The 26,723-nt window shown below is 36.4% G+C and overlaps 1 protein-coding gene across 3 annotated transcripts; it reads left to right on the forward strand.

Moving 5' to 3' along the window:
• Positions 1-411: 411 nt before the first annotated feature.
• LOC104088530 (uncharacterized) lies at positions 412-26,498 on the forward strand. 3 transcript variants are annotated; one of them, XM_033654072.2, is made up of 4 exons: positions 412-849; positions 22,332-22,395; positions 23,998-25,480; positions 25,561-26,498. In XM_033654072.2, the coding sequence occupies exons 3-4, from the start codon at positions 24,043-24,045 to the stop codon at positions 26,193-26,195; spliced, it is 2,073 nt and encodes a 690-aa protein (XP_033509963.1). In that variant the 5' UTR covers positions 412-849; positions 22,332-22,395; positions 23,998-24,042; the 3' UTR covers positions 26,196-26,498. The 3 variants fall into 3 exon arrangements, with proteins under 3 accessions (XP_033509963.1, XP_009591520.1, XP_009591521.1); XM_009593225.4 differs by lacking the exon at positions 412-849 and adding an exon at positions 22,004-22,223; XM_009593226.4 differs by lacking the exon at positions 412-849 and adding an exon at positions 22,004-22,220.
• Positions 26,499-26,723: the final 225 nt, after the last annotated feature.

The following is a 26,723-nucleotide window of genomic DNA, read 5'->3' on the forward strand; positions in this document are numbered from 1 at the left end:
TCTAAAAGATACAGATTTTGGAAAAACCATTGTAGGATTTGATGTCGAGAAATCTATCCTTAATTTGCTGGAACAAGAAATATTTATTAATAAAACGGGAAAAGCTGTTTTGGTCATTAAATATTGTGTTATTCCAGTTTTGATCCTTGTATTAATAAACTTAATACATATAACCTTTGATTAAACAAAATCTGTGATTTCAGTCCTTAAAACTATTTTACATTATTTTTTTGTTTTTTCATTACGAAAATGCCTTTAATTTTTTCTCTTCTTCCCACGAAAGTTTGTGACTTCTCCGTTCAGAGTGGAAATTTTCTTTAATTTTTCATCATTCCTATCATAACAACTATTCCATGTATTCTTTCTCAACCTTCATGCCAAATATTATTTAAAAAAATTTATTTTAATAAAAAGTCTTTCGTCAATCATATTTGCATGCCAGGGTTAATAAAGAATCGTGGGAGATGGCAAAGAGACTTTTAGTGCATTTCGTGTATACAGTTATTACGAGTCGCCTACATTCAAATGTTTGTTCAAATATTGGAACAAAAAAGATGCTTGTGTATCATCGTATAATGTTTGCAATCTCTTCTACATCTTGGTGAAAAACATGAAAAGCACATGTCTATTGAGATGCATTCCTTTGGCCAGCATATTGGTGTTTTTCTTCTGAGTAGTGTTTGTTAATTTGTAGTTTTGACGGAGGAGCGGATGAACAAAAGGTAAATAAAGATTTTAGCCAAAAGCAAAAGATTCCCGAGGCCCGAACGAGAACACAAGCAGCAGGACAAGTATTCTCTAAAAAGAAAGAAAATAGATTGTCATAGCGAAACGTTCGCAGAGCTTGAGGTATGCCCTTGGACATTTTAGTAAAAATAAAAATTTAGCTTTAGAGACTAAAATCATACATAGAGTTTTTTTTTTCTGAGATAATTTAGTTTAAGATTATGGTTCGTCTACTATATTTGCCATAGATATAAAAGTAGTTGGTATAGTTGATGATACCCTAATGATTTTGCAAAGCAGACTCATAAAATGGTCAACTGGATTTTTCTGTATTAAAACTAGGGAAGAATCATGAAAAGGGGAATCTAAACTTGTAAAAGTTTGTTTTGGAAAATGGAGTTGAAAATGGTCAACTTGCTTCATAGTGCTCCATTTTGTCAAAGGAATCCTCATCTTTTTGACCAATGCTTTTCAAGAAATACAAAGTGTGATATTTTCTCCCTCTTTGTTCATTCTCATCGCCATAGTTAAAAGTAATGATACATTTAGATTATGTTAGGCTAAATAAAGAGAAACAAAATTAGAATAATACAAAATCTCAAGGATCTTAATTGTTATTTTCCCTTAGTAAAAACTGAGATACTTGTAAATGCTCTTTTTTTTTTCTTTTTTCTTTTGAGCAAAAACAGAAAGATGTGTTCACCATCATAGGTACTTAAGATATTGTGTCCGAAAAGGTGGAAAGATATGACTACTAATTGCTCGATCAGGACCCTTGATTTATTGCGAGCCAAACACTTAATTTATACATCCCCTTTCTCTACATAAGGATATTCTATCCAATTATCAGCCCCGATACAGAAGGATAAAAAAAGAAGAAGAATTGAAGATGGCTTAATATAGTAAGAGAGAACCCATCATCTCGTGACTAAGAACATCTAGCGTAAATGGGATTGAATTCATAGTGCAATTCAAGATAACTAAATAGGAGTATTATAATTATCTAACATATGGAGTACTAAAACTTTTGTATAATGAAAGCCCTTTTGTACATTATAACTGTTGAGGTTTTGTTTTTAAGATGAAATATTCTTAAAATGAGGGTGAATGGGAAATGGAGGAAAAATAAAATTTTGAGTAAAATTTTAAGTTTCCCCCTCTTGACAATGAGACATTGTCCCATATTAGAAGAGGAAGACATTTTTGGTGGGTATTATATATAATTGCTCTTCTTGTAGCTCTTAAAGAGTTAAGAAGAAAGCAAGCCTCGCGCCGTCGCCGTCGTCGCTCGCTCGGCTCGTTGGATTTGGATTTGGATTTGGTCAAATGATCGATTGATTGATTAATTTTTTGGACCAAATTTATTTGTTAATAGTAAATATTAACGTAAGAAATCTAGGTTCAAGGAGATCAAACAAAGTCATTAATGACGGTTCAATATTGTCAAATAAAATTTTAGTCCGTTCTCGTGATGAGACAATGTTCAGTACCAAGGATAAAGCATTAAGGCTTTTTAATGATTTCTAAATTTGATACGGGGTATATCAAATAGTGTATCTACAGGATGACACGTTTAGGAATCACCTATGTAAGTGTGAAGTGTTAGCCGCTTCAAGGAGAACTTTGTAAGGCCAGTTCTCTACGCACTTATGAAACCAGGCGGTGTTCATGGCTGAAACGAACACAACAATGAGAACCAAAGACGGTTAAGGGTTGATTGTGTGACTTATGGTTGTCTAGGTATACACCAAAGATCGACGGTTCAAAGATATCAAATCTACCGATTGACCGAGTATATCCGATATAAGTTTACTACGAAAAGTTCAAAGGGAAACCTACTTATCCAGATGCGATTAATCCTTACTTGTAAATCACACAATTTTTCCATGCATACTTCTGTGATATAGCCATTCCCCATTCATGTGGGGGATTGTTGAGGTTTTGTTTTTAAGATGAAATATTCTTAAAATGAGGGTGAATGGGAAATGGAGGGAAAATAAAATTTTGAGTAAAATTTTAAGTTTCCCCCTCTTGACAATGAGACATTGTCCCATATTGGAAGAGGAAGACATTTTTGGTGGGTATATATATAATTGCTCTTCTTGTAGCTCTTAAAGAGTTAAGAAGAAAGCAAGCCTCGCGCCGTCATCGTCGTCGCTCGCTCGGCTCGGCTTCGGCTACGGCTACGGCTACGGCTATGGCTTCGGCTTCGGCTTCGGCTTCGGTTTTGGATTCGGATTTGGATTTGGTCAAATGATCGATTGATTGATTAATTTTTTTGACCAAATTTATTTGTTAATAGTAAATATTAACGTAAGATTATCCGCATTTGTAACGGATATTTTCCAATCCGTGTATTGACCATTTGGCAGCCGCCTAATGCTTTTCCCACCATGAAATGCTTGCTCCACAAACATGAAGTGCTTGCTCCACAAACATGTAATGCTTGCTCCACCATGGAGGGTGGACGTTTGGTCTTCTTCAATATTTTGTTGCTATATATATGTGCAGCAGATGTTGAAGAAAGACACTCAACACACAACACATAATTTGCTCAACAAATTGGCTATACATTTGCACTCCTTCCTCTCAGCATTTCCATACGATTTTCTGAGTTTATACTCCTTCGTTCTGCATTGTTTTTAACTTCAAACAAAGCAACTGTAAGTGTGATTTGCTACCGAACTTTGTGTTCGCTGAAACACTGGGGTTTGAAGTACCGCTATACCAGTGTGTTATTCGTTCTATCCTGGGAGGAAATAATCCATTACCTTGGGTACTAGGAGGGGATTAAATTCCTTAAGGAAACACTGTGAATTCAGTGGGCTCAAATTTATTATTGTTTCATTACGTTAACTTATATTTTGCAGAATTATTATTTATAAATACAGCAATATTGGCGGGAATAACAATCTTAAGGAATTTAATATTAATTTTTGTATTTGTGTTATTCTTATTATTCTGCAAACTAAAACCTTTATGGTTTGTGTACTCCCGTTTTGGAGAGTTAAGCCTTCGTGGCGTTTTGTTGGATATTAAAATCTACGTGATTTTTACTCCAGTTTGAAAACGTGTATTAAACGTTTGTTTGTGTCATTCTTTTACAGAAAAAAATGATGACTGAAAGCGAAAACCAAGCTGTTCTGATGGTAACTGCCAACGCATCGACAAGCCGAACACCAGCGTTGGCACCGGCAGAAAAACCCGGAAAATTTTCCGGGATTGATTTCAAGCGCTGGCAGCAGAAGATGTTCTTCTACTTAACTACGTTATGTCTACAGAAGTTCATCAAGGAAGATGTTCCTGATCTGCCAGATAAAACTCCAGATAATGAACGCTTTCTCGTGATTGAAGCGTGGAAGCATTTTGATTTTTTATGCAAGAATTATATTCTTAGCGGGCTGGATGATAATCTGTATAATGTATACAGCAGCGTGGAGACGTCAAAAGAATTGTGGAATGCGCTTGAAAATAAATATAAAACTGAAGATGCCGGGATGAAGAAATTCGTTGCCGCAAAATTTTTGGACTACAAAATAGTAGATAGCAAATCTGTTATTACCCAAGTCCAGGAATTGCAAGTGATTATTCATGATCTACTTGCTGAAGGTCTTGTCATCAACGAAGCATTTCAAGTAGCAGCAATGATTGAGAAGTTGCCTCCGTTGTGGAAGGACTTTAAAAATTATTTGAAACACAAACGAAAGAAAATGTCCCTTGAAGATCTCATTGTTCGGTTGAGAATCGAAGAGGACAATAAAGCTGCTGAAAGGAGAGGCCGTGGAAATTCAACAATAATGGGAGCAATATTGTTGAAGCTAACAAAAAGAGGAAGAAGGCTTCTGGTCCGAAATACAACCCAAGCAAGAAGCGGTTCAGTGGAAACTGCTACAACTGTGGGAAAACTGGACACAAGTCTACGGAGTGTCGTGCTCCGAAGAAAGACAAGAAAAGAGGTCAAGCAAACATGGTAGTAAACCATGATGATGTTGATAACTTGTGTGCCATGCTTTCTGAATGTAACTTGGTGGGAAATCCTAAGCTGTGGTGGTTTGATTCAGGAGCCACTCGCCATGTTTGTGCAGTTAGAGAGGCTTTTGCTACCTATGCTCTTGCTGAACCCGGAGAGACAGTTTATATGGGAAATGCTTCAACAGCAAAAGTTGAAGGATATGGAAAGATATTTCTGAAAATGACTTCTGGCAAGGTCATGACTTTGAACAATGTCCTTCATGTTCCCGAAATGAGAAAGAATTTAGTCTCTACTGGACTTCTTGTTAAGCACGGTTTTAAGTGCGTTTTTGTGTCAAACAAGGTTGTAATTAGTAAGAATGAAATATTTGTAGGAAAAGGTTACCTCACCGAGGGCCTTTTTAACCTAAATGTAATGGTTGTGGAAAATAATAATAATATTTCAGTTTCTTCTTACTTACTTGAGTCAAATGATTTATGGCATGTACGTTTGGGACATGTCAATTATAAAACCTTGCGGAAAATGATTAACTTGGAAGCACTGCCCAAGTTTGAATGCGAAAAATCAAAATGTCAAACATGTATGGAATCTAAGTATGTTAAACATCCTTATAAGTCAGTTGAAAGGAATTCAAATCCTTTAGACTTAATTCACACAGATATTTGTGACATGAAGTCAATACCATCTCGCGGTGGAAAGAAGTATTTCATAACTTTTATTGACGATGGTACTCGATATTGCTATGTTTACTTACTGAATAGTAAAGATGAAGCAATAGACGCATTCAGGCAATACAAAAAAATTGAAGTTGAAACGCAACTTAACAAGAAAGTAAAAATGATAAGAAGTGATAGGGGTGGTGAATATGAATCTCCTTTTGAAGAAATATGTTTAGAATATAGAATTATTCATCAAACAACAGCCCCTTACACGCCCCAATCTAATGGGATTGCGGAAAGAAAGAATCGCACATTAAAGGAGATGATGAATGCGTTGTTGATAAGTTCTGGTTTGCCACAGAACTTGTGGGGGAAAGCCATTCTTACGGCTAATCGAATATTAAATCGAGTGCCCCATAGCAAAACACAATCCATTCCATATGAAAAATGGAAAGGAAGGAAGCCCAACTTGAATTATTTTAAAGTGTGGGGGTGTTTGGCAAAAGTGCAAGTTCCTAAATCCAAAAGGGTAAAGATAGGACCAAAAACCGTTGATTGTGTTTTCATAGGATATGCGACAAATAGTAAAGCATATCGATTTCTGGTTCATAAATCAGAAAATCCCGACATTCATAATAATACGGTTATAGAATCAGATAATGCTGAGTTCTTTGAAAATATATATCCGTATAAAAAGGAATGTGAGTCGTTTGGTGAAGGATCTAAACGACCTCGGGAAGAAACAAAAGAAAGTACATGTAATCAGGAGAATCCAAGACGTAGTAAACGTCAAAGAACGTCTACTTCATTTGGACCAGATTTTGTGACTTTCTTATTGGAGAATGAGCCTCAAACATTTAAAGAAGCTATGACTTCTTCGGAATCATTGTTTTGGAAAGAGGCAGTCAATAGTAAAATAGAATCCATATTGAACAACCATACATGGGAATTGGTTGATCTTCCTCCTGGAAATAAACCTTTGGGTTCTAAATGGATTTTTAAGAGAAAAATCAAAGATGATGGCACTATTGATAAATTCAAGGCAAGGCTCGTAGTCAAAGGGTATAGACAACGAGAAGGTCTAGACTACTTTGATACATACTCTCCAGTTACAAGAATTACGTCCATACGAATGTTGGTAGCATTAGCTGCAGTATATGGTCTTGAAATTCATCAAATGGATGTTAAGACTACCTTCATAAATGGAGAGTTGGAGGAAGAAATTTACATGGAACAACCTGAAGGGTTTGTAGTTCCAGGTAAAGAAAAGAAGGTATGTAGACTTGTTAAGTCTCTTTACGGACTAAAACAAGCACCCAAACAATGGCATGCGAAATTTGACCAAACAATGTTGTCAAATGGTTTTAAGATAAATGAATGTGATAAATGTGTGTACATTAAAAATGTTCCAAATCACATAGTCATTGTTTGCCTATATGTGGATGATATGCTGATAATGAGTAATGACATTGCCAACATAAATGCTACTAAGCGTATGCTCAATAGCAAGTTTGATATGAAAGACTTGGGAGTTGCTGATTTAATTCTGGGAATTAAGATCCATAAGACTCCTCAAGGTCTGGCATTGTCACAATCTCATTATATTAAGACAGTACTTGAAAAATTCAAGCACTTGGGCTTTAAAGTTGCAAAGACTCCAATTGACGTGAATCTTGCATTAGCAAAGAACAAAGGCCAAAGCATATCACAATTGGATTATGCTCGTGTATTGGGATGCTTAATGTATATCATGAATTGTACACGACCAGATATAGCTTGTGCTATAAGTAAACTGAGTCGATATACGAGCAATCCAGGCCAATCTCATTGGATGGCAATGAAACGAGTTTTGGGATATTTAGAACATACCCAGAACTTTGAATTGCACTACAGTAATTTTCCTGCGGTGATTGAGGGATACTGTGATGCAAATTGGATCACCGGTTCAACTGATTCTAAGTCCACGAGTGGATATGTATTCACTATTGGTGGAGGAGCGGTATCTTGGAAGTCGTCCAAACAAACATGTATTGCCCGCTCTACAATGGAGGCTGAATTCATAGCCTTAGATAAAGCCGGTGAAGAAGCTGAATGGCTCCGGAATTTCTTGGAAGACATTCCATTTTGGCCCAAACCGTTGGCACCAATATGCATACATTGTGATAGTCAAAGCGGCAATTGGAAGGGCTGGGAGCGTTATGTATAACGGTAAATCTCGTCATATACGACGAAGACATAAAACCATTAGGCAATTACTCTCTAGAGGAATTATCACGATTGACTATGTAAAGTCAAGTGATAATGTGTCGGATCCACTTACAAAAGGCCTAACTAGAGAGGTAGTTGAGAAATCATCAAGGGGAATGGGGCTATGGCCGAGAACAAGTCATTGTGGCGGTAACTCTACCTAGAAGACTGGAGATCCCAAGATCTAGGTTCAAGGAGATCAAACAAAGTCATTAATGACGGTTCAACATTGTCAAATAAAATTTTAGTCCGTTCTCGTGATGAGACAATGTTCAGTACCAAGGATAAAGCATTAAGGCTTTTTAATGATTTCTAAATTTGATACGGGGTATATCAAATAGTGTATCTACAGGATGACACGTTTAGGAATCACCTATGTAAGTGTGAAATGTTAGCCGCTTCAAGGAGAACTTTGTAAGGCCAGTTCTCTACGCACTTATGAAACCAGGCGGTTTTCATGGCTGAAACGAACACAACAATGAGAACCAAAGACGGTTAAGGGTTGATTGTGTGACTTATGGTTGTCTAGGTATACACCAAAGATCGACGGTTCAAAGATATCAAATCTACCGATTGACCGAGTATATCCGACATAAGTTTACTACGGAAAGTTCAAAGGAAAACCTACTTATCCAGATGCGATTAATCCTTACTTGTAAATCACACAGTTTTTCCATGCATACTTCCGTGATATAGCCACTCCCCATTCATGTGGGGGATTGTTGAGGTTTTGTTTTTAAGATGAAATATTCTTAAAATGAGGGTGAATGGGAAATGGTGGGAAAATGAAATTTTGAGTAAAATTTTAAGTTTTCCCCTCTTGACAATGAGACATTGTCCCATATTGGAAGAGGAAGACATTTTTGGTGGGTATATATATAATTGCTCTTCTTGTAGCTCTTAAAGAGTTAAGAAGAAAGCAAGCCTCGCGCCGTCGTCGTCGTCGCTCGCTCGGCTCGGCTTCGGCTACGGCTACGGCTTCGGCTTCGGCTTTGGATTTGGATTTGGATTTGGATTTGGTCAAATGATCGATTGATTGATTAATTTTTTGGACCAAATTTATTTGTTAATAGTAAATATTAACGTAAGATTATCCGCATTTGTAACGGATATTTTCCAATCCGTGTATTGACCATTTGGCAGCCGCCTAATGCTCTTCCCACCATGAAATGCTTGCTCCACAAACATGAAGTGCTTGCTCCACAAACATGTAATGCTTGCTCCACCATGGAGGGTGGACGTTTGGTCTTCTTCAACATTTTGCTGCTATATATATGTGCTGCAGATATTGAAGGAAACACTCGGAACTCAACTGAAATTACCAAGAACTCAACATACAATTGGCTATACATTGCACTCCTTCCTCTCAGAACTTCCATACGTTCTTCTGAGTATATACTCCTTCGTTCTGCATTGTTTTTAACTTCAAACAAAGCAACTGTAAGTGTGATTTGCTACCGAACTTTGTGTTCGCTGAAACACTGGGGTTTGAAGTACCGCTACACCAGTGTGTTATTCGTTCTATCCTGGGAGGAAATAATCCATTACCTTGGGTACTAGGAGGGGATTAAATTCCTTAAGGAAACACTGTGAATTCAGTGGGCTCGAATTTATTATTGTTTCATTACGTTAACTTATATTTTGCAGAATTATTATTTACAAATACAGCAATATTGGCGGGAATAACAATCTTAAGGAATTTAATATTAATTTCTGTATTTGTGTTATTCTTATTATTCTGCAAACTAAAACCTTTGTGGTTTGTGTACTCCCGTTTTGGAGAGTTAAGCCTTCGTGGCATTTTGTTGGATATTAAAATCTACGTGATTTTTACTCCAGTTTGAAAACATGTATTAAACGTTTGTTTGTGTCATTCTTTTACAGAAAAAAATGATGACTGAAAGCGAAAACCAAGTTGTTCCGATGGTAACTGCCAACGCATCGACAAGCCGAACACCAGCGTTGGCACCGGCAGAAAAACCCGAAAAACTTTTCGGGATTGATTTCAAGCGCTGGCAGCAGAAGATGTTCTTCTGCTTAACTACGTTATGTCTACAGAAGTTCATCAAGGAAGATGTTCCTGATCTGCCAGATAAAACTCCAGATAATGAACGCTTTCTCGTGATCGAAGCGTGGAAGCATTCTGATTTTTTATGCAAGAATTATATTCTTAGCGGGCTGGATGATAATCTGTATAATGTATACAGCAACGTGGAGACGTCAAAAGAATTGTGGAATGCGCTTGAAAAGAAATATAAAATTGAAGATGCCGGGATGAAGAAATTCGTTGCCGCAAAATTTTTGGACTACAAAATGGTAGATAGCAAATCTGTTATTACCCAAGTCCAGGAATTGCAAGTGATTATTCATGATCTACTTGCTGAAGGTCTTGTCATCAACGAAGCATTTCAAGTAGCAGCAATGATTGAGAAGTTGCCTCCGTTATGGAAGGACTTCAAAAATTATTTGAAACACAAATGAAAGGAAATGTCCCTTGAAGATCTCATTGTTCGGTTGAGAATCGAAGAGGACAATAAAGCTGCTGAAAGGAGAGGCCGTGGAAATTCAACAATAATGGGAGCAAATATTGTTGAAGCTAACAAAAAGAGGAAGAAGGCTTCTGGTCCGAAATACAACCCAAGCAAGAAGCGGTTCAGTGGAAACTGCTACAACTGTGGGAAAATTGGACACAAGTCTACGGAGTGTCGTGCTCCGAAGAAAGACAAGAAAAGAGGTCAAGCAAACATGGTAGTAAACCATGATGATGTTGATAACTTGTGTGCCATGCTCTCTGAATGTAACTTGGTGGGAAATCCTAAACTGTGGTGGTTTGATTCAGGAGCCACTCGCCATGTTTGTGCAGTTAGAGAGGCTTTTGCTACCTATGCTCTTGCTGAACCCGGAGAGACAGTTTATATGGGAAATGCTTCAACAGCAAAAGTTGAAGGATATGGAAAGATATTTCTGAAAATGACTTCTGGCAAGGTCATGACTTTGAACAATGTCCTTCATGTTCCCGAAATGAGAAAGAATTTAGTCTCTACTGGACTTCTTGTTAAGCACGGTTTTAAGTGCGTTTTTGTGTCAAACAAGGTTGTAATTAGTAAGAATGAAATATTTGTAGGAAAAGGTTACCTCACCGAGGGCCTTTTTAACCTAAACGTAATGGTTGTGGAAAATAATAATAATATTTCAGTTTCTTCTTACTTACTTGAGTCAAATGATTTATGGCATGTACGTTTGGGACATGTCAATTATAAAACCTTGCGGAAAATGATTAACTTGGAAGTACTGCCCAAGTTTGAATGCGAAAAATCAAAATGTCAAACATGTGTGGAATCTAAGTATGTTAAACATCCTTATAAGTCAGTTGAAAGGAATTCAAATCCTTTAGACTTAATTCACACAGATATTTGTGACATGAAGTCAATACCATCTCGCGGTGGAAAGAAGTATTTCATAACTTTTATTGACGATGGTACTCGATATTGCTATGTTTACTTACTGAATAGTAAAGATGAAGCAATAGACGCATTCAGGCAATACAAAAAAAAATGAAGTTGAAACGCAACTTAACAAGATGGTAAAAATGATAAGAAGTGATAGGGGTGGTGAATATGAATCTCCTTTTGAAGAAATATGTTTAGAATATGGAATTATTCATCAAACAACAGCCCCTTACACGCCCCAATCTAATGGGATTGCGGAAAGAAAGAATCGCACATTAAAGGAGATGATGAATGCGTTGTTGATAAGTTCTGGTTTGCCACAGAACTTGTGGGGGGAAGCCATTCTTACGGCTAATCGAATATTAAATCGAGTGCCCCATAGCAAAACACAATCCATTCCATATGAAAAATGGAAAGGAAGGAAGCCCAACTTGAATTATTTTAAAGTGTGGGGGTGTTTGGCGAAAGTGCAAGTTCCTAAACCCAAAAGGGTAAAGATAGGACCGAAAATCGTTGATTGTGTTTTCATAGGATATGCGACAAATAGTAAAGCATATCGATTTCTGGTTCATAAATCAGAAAATCCCGACATTCATAATAATACGGTTATAGAATCAGATAATGCTGAGTTCTTTGAAAATATATATCCGTATAAAAAGGAATGTGAGTTGTTTGGTGAAGGATCTAAACGACCTCGGGAAGAAACAAAAGAAAGTACATGTAATCAGGAGAATCCAAGAAGTAGTAAACGTCAAAGAACGTCTACTTCATTTGGACCAGATTTTGTGACTTTCTTATTGGAGAATGAGCCTCAAACATTTAAAGAAGCTATGACTTCTTCGGAATCATTATTTTGGAAAGAGGAAGTCAATAGTGAAATAGAATCCATATTGAACAACCATACATGGGAATTGGTTGATCTTCCTCCTCCTGGAAATAAACCTTTGGGTTCTAAATGGATTTTTAAGAGAAAAATCAAAGATGATGGCACTACTGATAAATTCAAGGCAAGGCTCGTAGTCAAAGGGTATAGACAACGAGAAGGTCTAGACTACTTTGATACATACTCTCCCGTTACAAGAATTACGTCCATACGAATATTGGTAGCATTAGCTGCAGTATATGGTCTTGAAATTCATCAAATGGATGTTAAGACTGCCTTCTTAAATGGAGAGTTGGAGGAAGAAATTTACATGGAATAACCTAAAGGGTTTGTGGTTCCAGGTAAAGAAAAGAAGGTATGTAGACTTGTTAAGTCTCTTTACGGACTAAAACAAGCACCCAAACAATGGCATGCGAAATTTGACCAAACAATGTTGTCAAATGGTTTTAAGATAAATGAATGTGATAAATGTGTGTACATTAAAAATGTTCCAAATCACATAGTCATTGTTTGCCTATATGTGGATGATATGCTGATAATGAGTAATGACATTGCCAACATAAATGCTACTAAGCGTATGCTCAATAGCAAGTTTGATATGAAAGACTTGGGAGTTGCTGATTTAATTCTGGGAATTAAGATCCATAAGACTCCTCAAGGTCTGGCATTGTCACAATCTCATTATATTAAGACAGTACTTGAAAAATTCAAGCACTTGGGCTTTAAAGTTGCAAAGACTCCAATTGACGTGAATCTTGCATTAGCAAAGAACAAAGGCCAAAGCATATCACAATTGGATTATGCTCGTGTATTGGGATGCTTAATGTATATCATGAATTGTACACGACCAGATATAGCTTGTGCTATAAGTAAACTGAGTCGATATACGAGCAATCCAGGCCAATCTCATTGGATGGCAATGAAATGAGTTTTGGGATATTTAGAACATACCCAGAACTTTGAATTGCACTACAGTAATTTTCCTGCGGTGATTGAGGATACTGTGATGCAAATTGGATCACCGGTTCAACTGATTCTAAGTCCACGAGTGGATATGTATTCACTATTGGTGGAGGAGCGGTATCTTGGAAGTCGTCCAAACAAACATGTATTGCCCGCTCTACAATGGAGGCTGAATTCATAGCCTTAGATAAAGCCGGTGAAGAAGCTGAATGGCTCCGGAATTTCTTGGAAGACATTCCATTTTGGCCCAAACCGTTGGCACCAATATGCATACATTGTGATAGTCAAGCGGCAATTGGAAGGGCTGGGAGCATTATGTATAATGGTAAATCTCGTCATATACGACGAAGACATAAAACCGTTAGGCAATTACTCTCTAGAGGAATTATCACAATTGACTATGTAAAGTCAAGTGATAATGTGTCGGATCCACTTACAAAAGGCCTAACTAGAGAGGTAGTTGAGAAATCATCAAGGGGAATGGGGCTATGGCCGAAAACAAGTCATTGTGGCGGTAACTCTACCTAGAAGACTGGAGATCCCAAGATCTAGGTTCAAGGAGATCAAACAAAGTCATTAATGACGGTTCAATATTGTCAAATAAAATTTTAGTCCGTTCTCGTGATGAGACAATGTTCAGTACCAAGGATAAAACATTAAGGCTTTTTAATGATTTCTAAATTTGATACGGGGTATATCAAATAGTGTATCTACAGGATGACACGTTTAGGAATCACCTATGTAAGTGTGAAGTGTTAGCCGCTTCAAGGAGAACTTTGTAAGGCCAGTTCTCTACGCACTTATGAAACCAGGCGGTGTTCATGGCTGAAACGAACACAACAATGAGAACCAAAGACGGTTAAGGGTTGATTGTGTGACTTATGGTTGTCTAGGTATACACCAAAGATCGACGGTTCAAAGATATCAAATCTATCGATTGACGGAGTATATCCGACATAAGTTTACTACGGAAAGTTCAAAGGGAAACCTACTTATCTAGATGCGATTAATCCTTACTTGTAAATCACACAGTTTTTCCATGCATACTTCCGTGATATAGCCATTCCCCATTCATGTGGGGGATTGTTGAGGTTTTATTTTTAAGATGAAATATTCTTAAAATGAGGGTGAATGAGAAATGGAGGGAAAATGAAATTTTGAGTAAAATTTTAAGTTTCCCCCTCTTGACAATGAGACATTGTCCCATATTGGAAGAGGAAGACATTTTTGGTGGGTATATATATAATTGCTCTTCTTGTAGCTCTTAAAGAGTTAAGAAGAAAGCAAGCCTCGCGCCGTCGTCGTCGTCGCTCGCTAGGCTCGGCTTCGGCTACGGCTTTGGATTTGGATTTGGATTTGGATTTGGATTTGGTCAAATGATCGATTGATTGATTAATTTTTTGGACCAAATTTATTTGTTAATAGTAAATATTAACGTAAGATTATCCGCATTTGTAACGGATATTTTTCAATCCGTGTATTGACCATTTGGCAGCCGCCTAATGCTCTTCCCACCATGAAGTGCTTGCTCCACAAACATGAAGTGCTTGCTCCACAAACATGTAATGCTTGCTCCACCATGGAGGGTGGACGTTTGGTCTTCTTCAACATTTTGCTGCTATATATATGTGCAGCAGATGTTGAAGAAAGACACTCAACACACAACACACAATTCGCTCAACAAATTGGCTATACATTTGCACTCCTTCCTCTCAGCATTTCCATACGATTTTCTGAGTTTATACTCCTTCGTTCTGCATTGTTTTTAACTTCAAACAAAGCAACTGTAAGTGTGATTTGCTACCGAACTTTGTGTTCGCTGAAACACTGGGGTTTGAAGTACCGCTACACCAGTGTGTTATTCGTTCTATCCTGGGAGGAAATAATCCATTACCTTGGGTACTAGGAGGGGATTAAATTCCTTAAGGAAACACTGTGAATTCAGTGGGCTCGAATTTATTATTGTTTCATTACGTTAACTTATATTTTGCAGAATTATTATTTACAAATACAGCAATATTGGCGGGAATAACAATCTTAAGGAATTTAATATTAATTTCTGTATTTGTGTTATTCTTATTATTCTGCAAACTAAAACCTTTGTGGTTTGTGTACTCCCGTTTTGGAGAGTTAAGCTTTGTGGCATTTTGTTGGATATTAAAATCTACGTGATTTTTACTCCAGTTTGAAAACGTGTATTAAACGTTTGTTTGTGTCATTCTTTTATAGAAAAAAATGATGACTGAAAGCGAAAACCAAGCTGTTCTGATGGTAACTGCCAACGCATCGACAAGCCGAACACCAGCGTTGGCACCGGCAGAAAAACCCGGAAAATTTTCCGGGATTGATTTCAAGCGCTGGCAGCAGAAGATGTTCTTCTACTTAACTACGTTATGTCTACAGAAGTTCATCAAGGAAGATGTTCCTGATCTACCAGATAAAACTCCAGATAATGAATGCTTTCTCGTGATTGAAGCGTGGAAGCATTCTGATTTTTTATGCAAGAATTATATTCTTAGCGGGCTGGATGATAATCTGTATAATGTATACAGCAGCGTGGAGACGTCAAAAGAATTGTGGAATGCGCTTGAAAAGAAATATAAAACTGAAGATGCCGGGATGAAGAAATTCGTTGCCGCAAAATTTTTGGACTACAAAATGGTAGATAGCAAATCTGTTATTACCCAAGTCCAGGAATTGCAAGTGATTATTCATGATCTACATGCTGAAGGTCTTGTCATCAACGAAGCATTTCAAGTAGCAGCAATGATTGAGAAGTTGCCTCCGTTGTGGAAGGACTTCAAAAATTATTTGAAACACAAACGAAAGGAAATGTCCCTTGAAGATCTCATTGTTCGGTTGAGAATCGAAGAGGACAATAAAGCTGCTGAAAAGAGAGGCCGTGGAAATTCAACAATAATGGGAGCAAATATTGTTGAAGCTAACAAAAAAGAGGAAGAAGGCTTCTGGTCCGAAATACAACCCAAGCAAGAAGCGGTTCAGTGGAAACTGCTACAACTGTGGGAAAACCGGACACAAATCTACGGAGTGTCGTGCTCCGAAGAAAGACAAGATTAGAGGTCAAGCAAACATGGTAGTAAACCATGATGATGTTGATAACTTGTGTGCTATGCTTTCTGAATGTAACTTGGTGGGAAATCCTAAACTGTGGTGGTTTGATTCAGGAGCCACTCGCCATGTTTGTGCAGTTAGAGAGGCTTTTGCTACCTATACTCTTGCTGAACCCGGAGAGACTGTTTATATGGGAAATGCTTCAACAGCAAAAGTTGAAGGATATGGAAAGATATTTCTGAAAATGACTTCTGGCAAGGTCATGACTTTGAACAATGTCCTTCATGTTCCCGAAATGAGAAAGAATTTAGTCTCTACTGGACTTCTTGTTAAGCACGGTTTTAAGTGCGTTTTTGTGTCAAACAAGGTTGTAATTAGTAAGAATGAAATATTTGTAGGAAAAGGTTACCTCACCGAGGGCCTTTTTAACCTAAACGTAATGGTTGTGGAAAATAATAATAATATTTCAGTTTCTTCTTACTTACTTGAGTCAAATGATTTATGGCATGTACGTTTGGGTCATGTCAATTATAAAACCTTGCGAAAAATGATTAACTTGGAAGTACTGCCCAAGTTTGAATGCGAAAAATCAAAATGTCAAACATGTGTGGAATCTAAGTATGTTAAACATCCTTATAAGTCAGTTGAAAGGAATTCAAATCCTTTAGACTTAATTCACACAGATATTTGTGACATGAAGTCAATACCATCTCGCGGTGGAAAGAAGTATTTCATAACTTTTATTGACGATGGTACTCGATATTGCTATGTTTACTTACTGAATAGTAAAGATGAAGCAATAGACGCATTCAGGCAATACAAAAAAAAAATAAAGTTGAAACGCATCTTAACAAGATGGTAAAAATGATAAGAAGTGATAGGGGTGGTGAATATGAATCTTCTTTTGAAGAAATATGTTTAGAATATGGAATTATTCATCAAACAACAGCCCCTTACACGCCCCAATCTAATGGGATTGCGGAAAGAAAGAATTGCACATTAAAGGAGATGATGAATGCGTTATTGATAAGTTCTGGTTTGCCACAGAACTTGTGGGGGGAAGCCATTCTTACGGCTAATCGAATATTAAATCGAGTGCCCCATAGCAAAACACAATCCATTCCATATGAAAAATGGAAAGGAAGGAAGCCCAACTTGAATTATTTTAAAGTGTGGGGGTGTTTGGCAAAAGTGCAAGTTCCTAAACCCAAAAGGGTAAAGATAGGACCGAAAACCGTTGATTGTGTTTTCATAGGATATGCGACAAATAGTAAAGCATATCGATTTCTGGTTCATAAATCAGAAAATCCCGACATTCATAATAATACGGTTATAGAATCAGATAATGCTGAGTTCTTTGAAAATATATATCCGTATAAAAAGGAATGTGAGTCGTTTGGTGAAGGATCTAAACGACCTCGGGAAGAAACAAAAGAAAGTACATGTAATCAGGAGAATCCAAGACGTAGTAAACGTCAAAGAACATCTACTTCATTTGGACCAGATTTTGTGACTTTCTTATTGGAGAATGAGCCTCAAACATTTAAAGAAGCTATGACTTCTCGGAATCATTGTTTTGGAAAGAGGCAGTCAATAGTGAAATAGAATCCATATTGAACAACCATACATGGGAATTGGTTGATCTTCCTCCTGGAAATAAACCTTTGGGTTCTAAATGGATTTTTAAGAGAAAAATCAAAGATGATGGCACTATTGATAAATTCAAGGCAAGGCTCGTAGTCAAAGGGTATAGACAACGAGAAGGTCTAGACTACTTTGATACATACTCTCCAGTTACAAGAATTACGTCCATACGGATGTTAGTAGCATTAGCTGCAGTGTATGGTCTTGAAATTCATCAAATGGATGTTAAGACTGCCTTCTTAAATGGAGAGTTGGAGGAAGAAATTTACATGGAACAACCTGAAGGGTTTGTGGTTCCAGGTAAAGAAAAGAAGGTATGTAGACTTGTTAAGTCTCTTTATGGACTAAAACAAGCACCCAAACAATGGCATGCGAAATTTGACCAAACAATGTTGTCAAATGGTTTTAAGATAAATGAATGTGATAAATGTGTGTACATTAAAAATGTTCCAAATCACATAGTCATTGTTTGCCTATATGTGGATGATATGCTGATAATGAGTAATGACATTGCCAACATAAATGCTACTAAGTGTATGCTCAATAGCAAGTTTGATATGAAAGACTTGGGAGTTGCTGATTTAATTCTGGGAATTAAGATCCATAAGACTCCTCAAGGTCTGGCATTATCACAATCTCATTATATTAAGACAGTACTTGAAAAATTCAAGCACTTGGGCTTTAAAGTTGCAAAGACTCCAATTGACGTGAATCTTGCATTAGCAAAGAACAAAGGCCAAAGCATATCACAATTGGATTATGCTCGTGTATTGGGATGCTTAATGTATATCATGAATTGTACACGACCAGATATAGCTTGTGCTATAAGTAAACTGAGTCGATATACGAGCAATCCAGGCCAATCTCATTGGATGGCAATGAAACGAGTTTTGGGATATTTAGAACATACCCAGAACTTTGAATTGCACTACAGTAATTTTCTGCGGTGATTGAGGGATACTGTGATGCAAATTGGATCACCGGTTCAACTGATTCTAAGTCCACGAGTGGATATGTATTCACTATTGGTGGAGGAGCGGTATCTTGAAAGTCGTCCAAACAAACATGTATTGCCCGCTCTACAATGGAGGCTGAATTCATAGCCTTAGATAAAGCCTTACAACGGTTAAGGGTTGATTGTGTGACTTATGGTTGTCTAGGTATACACTAAAGATCGACGGTTCAAAGATATCAAATCTACCGATTGACCGAGTATATCCGACATAAGTTTACTACGGAAAGTTCAAAGGGAAACCTACTTATCCAGATGCGATTAATCCTTACTTGTAAATCACACAGTTTTTCCATGCATACTTCCGTGATATAGCCATTCCCCATTCATGTGGGGGATTGTTGAGGTTTTGTTTTTAAGATGAAATATTCTTAAAATGAGGGTGAATGGGAAATGGAGAAAAAATGAAATTTTGAGTAAAATTTTAAGTTTCTCCCTCTTGACAATGAGACATTGTCCCATATTGGAAGAGGAAGATATTTTTGGTGGGTATATATATAATTGCTCTTCTTGTAGCTCTTAAAGAGTTAAGAAGAAAGCAAGCCTCGCGCCGTCGTCGTCGTCGCTCGCTCGGCTCGGCTTCGGCTACGGCTACGGCAACGGCTACGGCTTCGGCTTTGGCTTCGGGTTCGGCTTCGGCTTCGGATTTGGATTTGGATTTGGTCAAATGATCGATTGATTGATTAATTTTTTGGACCAAATTTATTTGTTAATAGTAAATATTAACGTAAGATTATCCGCATTTGTAACGGATATTTTCCAATCCGTGTATTGACCATTTGGCAGCCGCCTAATGCTCTTCCCACCATGAAATGCTTGCTCCACAAACATGAAGTGCTTGCTCCACAAACATGTAATGCTTGCTCCACCATGGAGGGTGGACGTTTAGTCTTCTTCAATATTTTGCTGCTATATATATGTGCAACAGATGTTGAAGAAAGACACTCAACACACAACACACAATTCGCTCAACAAATTGGCTATACATTTGTACTCCTTCCTCTCAGCATTTTCATACGATTTTCTGAGTTTATACTCCTTCGTTCTGCATTGTTTTTAACTTCAAACAAAGCAACTGTAAGTGTGATTTGCTACCGAACTTTGTGTTCGCTGAAACACTGGGGTTTGAAGTACCGCTACACCAGTGTGTTATTCGTTCTATCCTGGGAGGAAATAATCCATTACCTTGGGTACTAGGAGGGGATTAAATTCCTTAAGGAAATACTGTGAATTCAGTGGGCTCGAATTTATTATTGTTTCATTACGTTAACTTATATTTTGCAGAATTATTATTTACAAATACAGTAATATTGGCGGGAATAACAATAACATCTAAATATAGGTAACCTAAATATATGAGCTAACCAATTTCGGTAAAAGTTTTCTCTCGTTTTCCTTATGATTTCACCATTGTGCCATAAATATAATGGTTTTGTTTGACTAGTCATTCTTTAAGATTTTAAGAATAAATTAAAAAAGACATCCATTCGCATTCGAGGTTGAGACTTATTTCATAATAAATTAAGTTGATCGTGGAGAATATTGGTATAACTTTATCATGAAATTGATGTTATTGGTACAATATAAAGTAAGAGTTTGATATAACGTACAAAAAGGCCACTGTTATGGGAATCACATTGACTATCTGCATTTTAAGTGTCCTTTTTTTTTTTCTAGTGATAAAGAAAAAGAAAAAGATTTGAAAATGATTATTCCATCTTTTTCTTTTTCTCCTATGAAAATCCATCCTATCTTCTGTTATATACTTTTTTACATAGTGGGAATATTGGAGAGTTTTTCTATATATTCCAGATGCATTACGTCCAGAATTGGGCGAGTTACACATACCATGGGTTGGCTAAAAATAATTGCATGCGCTAGCCAAAATACAAAAAATATATACTGATTAAATATAAAATATGCAAGTATAATTTTATATATTATACATTAATATACAAAAGATATATATTTTGCTGGCTATTATTTTTTTAATGTGGCGATACCCTCCGGAATTCGTAGGCTTTTTTTTTCCGTGGGTTTCATTATTCTCTCTCTCTTTTTGTAATTACTATAAACATTATGTTGCTAGCAATTTTGGGATAGGAAGAATCAAATTTCAAATCTTGAAGTCGTAAGATGCTTATAGCACCGAAGTCCCATTTGATTTTAGAGAGGTGATTCAAAAATTTAAAAACAAAATGGCTTCTATATAAAAAGGACAGATATTCTTTTTCCCGAAAAATCAAACGAAAAGTTTTTCAGAAATCAATACAATCCAAAGATAGATTTATACAGAAATTAACACAGTTGTTTTGCAAAAATTTATCACAAATGAATCCAAACATACATATAGATTATTCATTATATTTCACAATATATTAAGATTTCGTATTCGTGAATAATTTGGTTCTTATTCTACTCATCAAATGTCATTAATGTATACTATATAAGATAGCAGTTGAAATACATTCATAACTTCAACTAGAATTATATAGTAATAAATTTATATTTTGAAAATTTTATTTCCATACGAAGTCAGCAGAAATTGTCAAAGAATAATGATTGCATTGTCCTTTGTTCGCACTGGCCCAAAAATCTTAAATTCTTGGCATGGCAAAAGCTATTTTCAAGAAAAACAATTTAAATGAAGAAATAACTTTATGGTATTTGGTTAACAAAAAATATTTTTCATATGATATCTATTTCAAAAAAAAAATGATATCCTTCACTTTGGAAAGAAGTCATTTTTTTACAAATTATGCTAACTCTTAGTTTTATATCCCCATTTTCAACAAAACACTTGCATGTTATCTTCATTATATATTACTTTTTCTCCCATTTTATGTAATATTTTTTTCTTTTAATCTATCCAAAAAATTAACACCTTTTCATATTTAGAAATAATTTGATTGTAAACTTTCGCTCAAACATCTATAACTTGCTTTAGATCATAAATTTTAAAAATCTTTATATCTTTCGTCAATTTCGTGCCTAGTTAAACGCATCACATAAAATAAAAATGAGAGAATAATAAAATTTCAGTAAAACACTATCCATTTTGCTAAAATTATCATTAATCTTTAATAAATGCTAGTATAGTTTTCCAAAAAAAAAAGAAAAGAAAATCACTAATCAAACAACAATTTTTTTTATAGAAAAATCTATACAGTACAATCCTATGGTCCTTTTTTTGTTTTTTGTTTTTTTGAATTTGGGTACAAATTTCCTATTCTCTGCTGTCAGTACGCGTCAACATAGTAAAAACAAAAGGTCGAAATAGAGATATCCAATGATTGATTGACATTTCACCGACCAAAATTTGTCGCAAACTTTCTGTTGACCAGCAATAATAGCGGCGGCGCGTAACACCCAATTTTCGCAATTAAAACCCTAACCAAAAGCATATTATTATATGACCATTAAATTAATATATCAGTTTCCTTAATAATTTCCAGCTGTTCTTCTTCAATCACTCCATTATACTCCCAAATTTTCAGCCATTTTTAATTAATATATTCACACACAAATCCCCATAAGCTCATTTTTTACATGCAACTTTCTTGAAATTCGATCCTCTTATCCAGTTTTATTGGTGGTGTGCTTGTTCTTGCTTGAATTTCAATTTATAATCAATTTCACTTATCATTACTTCATAGAAATTATTAAAATTATTTGGTGACGTCATCATTTTGCTGCTATATAGATTATATCAATTTTGTTGCGTGTAAACATCAATTACAAGGAGTTGAAGATCATCTGCAATAAAGGTATCATCTTTAGCTTCTGGGTTTTTTATATTCATGATTTTTTCTTGGTTCTTGGATTTTTTGGGTTTTTTTCACTGTGTTTTATGTTGTGGGTGAGTAATTAGTAAGTACTTATGTGAAATGAATTAGTAGCTTAGGTTGTTGCTAGTTATAGTATTTATGAGATTCCACTTATCTGAGCTTTGTAAAACATATTCAGCCAGAGGCGGACCTATGCTATACCGAGAGGGTGTCACCGGTACCCGTAAAGTTCAGCAAAAATTCATGTATATATGTATATATTTTTAAAAATAGTAATATATTAGCAGTGATACACTACATACAAAGCAGTTTTTGGTTGAATAATTTAGCCTTTAAGTTTGCATAAAAGGAGGACAGTTGCAGTAGGTTGACCGCCAGCATAAAAAATAGTCTAATTAAGACAAATCTGTTCAACATATATACAGGAGATTGAGGGGTATTTGAATCTTCTGTATATAGGAAAATTCATATAGCTTACCGCAACTAGTTTGGAACTGAGGCTTATTTGATTGAGAGTGATGATGGGAATCATTATGTTGGGTTTTGAGTTAACTTCTGTGTTGTGGTTAATGATGGTAATTTATTGTATTTTATGATGTCTCTGGGTTGGACTTTCTCAGTGTTGGGAATTTTATCATTTATTTATAATGATGATGTTAATAACCATGGTCTGCTGCTTTTTAGCTTTGGTTGCACATATTTGACTCTCTGTCTCTTCTTCATGTACACTTGTGAGTGGTGAGATTTGAAGGTATCCTATGTTCATTTCTTTGGCTAAAGCAGAACAAGAACATGTATTTCCACATCTTCAAATCATTTTCTCATTTTCTGTAAATCAAAATCCACATGTAAAACTTTCTCATCTGTGTGATTTAGATTGAATTAAGTTCCCCTTCTTCTTTACTTAGGAGCTATCTTACTGATGTGAATTTAGCTGTCTGCTTTGTCTTTTATTAGGTGAACACACATGGGTATAGAATCAGCTTTATGTGCTCAAAGTCTGAAGCTTTTTGTTGTTGTTCATTTGGATATTTCTGTGTGTAAACACCATCATTCGATGCCTCTTTGATTACTTTTAAAAATATTTTTAATGTTGTAGGAATTATTTTTCTGCAGCTTAGAACAGAGAAAAGTGATAGGTTCTTGACAGCATTCTCTTGCTCTGGGATGTTTTGGAATACAATTATCTGTTAACTCAATTGCAGCAAACTTATTATATTTTCTGGCATGGTGGCATGCCTTTCATATCTCTTGTATGTATTTATTCAAATCTTTTCGAATGAAGTGTTAGTGTGTTACAATGTCATTAGAGTTGGTGTACAATTTTAGTATTTAGTCAGGTCTTTAGAATGTTGTTAGAGTTGGTGTTAAATTTTAGTGTCAAATTAGTCCTTCTTTAGTTAAATATAGGATATGGATTGTATCTCTTGCCTAGTTTTGTATTCAATATCATCAAGTCATCAATATATCCCTTCCCTTCTCTTTTTCTCTCTTAAAAAATCATGATTTGCATCTACTCTGCTCTTGTAGACAGAATTGTTAAGCTGCAAAACTAACACAATTCTCGTCATATCTGCACAGTGCCTGGTTTAATCGACCAGACTAGCTAAAGAGTTGTTGAAACAGATGGAACAGAAGCAGCACACACCAAGTGTTATAGCAAGGCTGATGGGCATTGACGAGCTTCCACCTCAGCAGCCTCTCCCTGCTAAGAAAAGGAGAGTACTCTCTGAGAACTATCTCCGGAACACGGCTACTATAGGTTTGCGAGAGAAGAGCTCATTCTCTGTTGGCCTCTCCCGTGGAATAAATACTCAGAAGCATCAAGTAGCTAAACATGTATTCGGAGTTGAGATGCCAGATATTTATAGCCATGAAAAAGCAAGCCAAAATGCAGCCAAGTTGAAGAGGCAGAAATATAGTGATTCTAGTTTTACATCAATGAAGGAGAAGAATTCTTACTTTAAGCTCTCCAAAGGTACCTCAGAATGTTTACTATCTGAAAATACTTCGAGATCTCTTCATAGACTTGGGATTGGTACAACAAAAGATGATGTTGGAGAATGTGCTATTCATCACTTGAAGAAAATAAACTCAGAGTTTGATCCAAACAGAAACATGCTTCATCCGTCTCGAAGAATTATTGCGCTCAAACCTAGCTCTAGAAAGTCTCGTAACACCAAAAACCAGTCATTTTCTCTTAGGCCTGCTGTGGAATCCGATCCTGTTGATTCGAAGTACAAGGAATTCACAAAAAATGAAATTGGGGCAGTAGTTATTGAGAAATCAGGAAGAGCAAATGGTGTTAATAGCTTGGAACCTCTAAACATTGGGGTTAGAGTTCCAAGGAAAATAGCACAGACAAGGAACCTTGGACAACACGAACTTAATCACAGTTTAAAACTCACATCAAGAGCAGAAAGCATCAGCAACACTTTTCTGAAGGCCGAGGTTCTAAATCCGCCCTCTTCAAATTTATTTACTACAAGAAGAGGAGATGATACTTCCTTTTCAAAGAGGTCATCTTTTGCCAAAGAAGAGAAGAAGCAAATCATTGAAAGATGGAAACTGACGAATGATTTTCAAGAAGTTGAAATAGCTCGTAGAAGCCTGAGTCATGGAGAAATGCTTGCTATGGATGACTTAGAAACGAGACCTCAATATTTGGACACACAACGTGACAAACATAGTTTTGGCAGTTCATTCAGTATGCACATTGGGATCTCGGGCTCGTGCAATCCTCTGGGTATCAGTAGCAAGGACGGCTGGAAGGATGACTACAGCAGAAATTCGCCAATTCCAAACCATTCTATTGATTCTAGGATAGCCTCTGGAAATCCTGAAGGGACGATTGGCAATAAAGCTTCTCTTTATGGATGGCATCTAAGGCAGAAAGTAGCTGTTTCTGAGAAAAATTCCAAGTCTATGAACCGAAAGCAGAAAGATAGTGCGGAATATAGAGACTTAAACTTGAAGGAAGCCGATCAGTGTAGTCCAAATTCCGTTCTGGAGCCACCTTTCCAGGAAGAGAAGCTCCGAACCTCTGAATTCCATGTCTTATGTAGTAAGTAAACAAAAACCCGTGTTAACTATTTTTTCTACAGCGTTCATCCAATCTCATTTTCACTCTTCTAAACTTGTAAGGTGTAGCAGCACAACTTCAGTTTCCTGAGACCAACTCCGAGGAAATATATTCAGAAGGATCTGAAATGGGTGTCTCGAATGATGAACACTCCGAGAGAGGGTCTCTTGATCTCCTTCAAGATAGTGAAAACATATTGCCGGACTTCAAAGTTGCAGAAAGCAGGGACTTCTCCTACCTGGTTGATGTTTTAGATGAGGCCAGTTTGCATGGCATGAACCTAGGAATTTGTTTTGAGACGTGGCATTCTTTGGACTGCCCTGTGAACCCCTCAGTGTTTGACTTATTAGAGAAAAAGTACGGGAAGCAAACATCTTGGCTAAAATCAGAGAGGAAGCTTTTGTTTGACCGCATAAATTCAGGGCTGAGTGATATTTTGCATTCATTTCTGGATATCTACATAAGGGAAAAATCTTTGAGGAGAAGGTGTTGTTCTGCATTGAGGAGAATTGACGTTGAAGAAGAGTTGTGGATGATACTGGTTAGTCAGGAAAATGAAGTGCGCAAGGACTTGTCCGGAAAGGCAATTGGAAATGAAACCAAATGGTTGCAGGTTGAGGAGGAACTTAGTAGCATTTGTAGAGAAATAGAGAAATATTTGTTTGATGAGTTAGCTGCAGAATTAGCATTGCATTGAAAGCATATAAAATGGGATTTTTGGCCGCTTATGTTTTCCCACTATTTCCCTCCTCAAGTTACTGGGAATAGATTTAGTTTTTTCCAACAGCAGTTTTGATCTGAAAGTATAGGATGTTGTGTAGAGAATCTGAAAGATGTGGCGCTATTTATTCTTATATTCATCAAACACTTTGTGCAATTCTTGTTTTTCTGTAGAATATCCCATGCTGATGCATGAAGATGCATGTAAGAGATTTGGTGTAAATGACTAAATATGAATACTATTGGTATATTTCTGAAGGCAGAGAGCCAGAAATTTAAAGGAAATTATCACTGAGCAGGAGTTATGCTATTAATTCTTGCTTTGGATTTACTTTAGCGCATATCTTTTTAAATACTAGGAGTAATATTTTTAGACATGTAACATCCAGAAGGAATTCTACAAGCTATTTTGCCTTGTGACTGCTTTTCCTTTTGCTGCTATATTGGTGTAAAAAGTTTCCAGGGTATAGATTTTGGAAGTCCTTTCCTTTCATTAGATATCTCT

The sequence above is a fragment of the Nicotiana tomentosiformis genome, chromosome 5, assembly GCF_000390325.3.
Source record: "Nicotiana tomentosiformis chromosome 5, ASM39032v3, whole genome shotgun sequence".
NCBI lineage: Eukaryota > Viridiplantae > Streptophyta > Magnoliopsida > Solanales > Solanaceae > Nicotiana > Nicotiana tomentosiformis.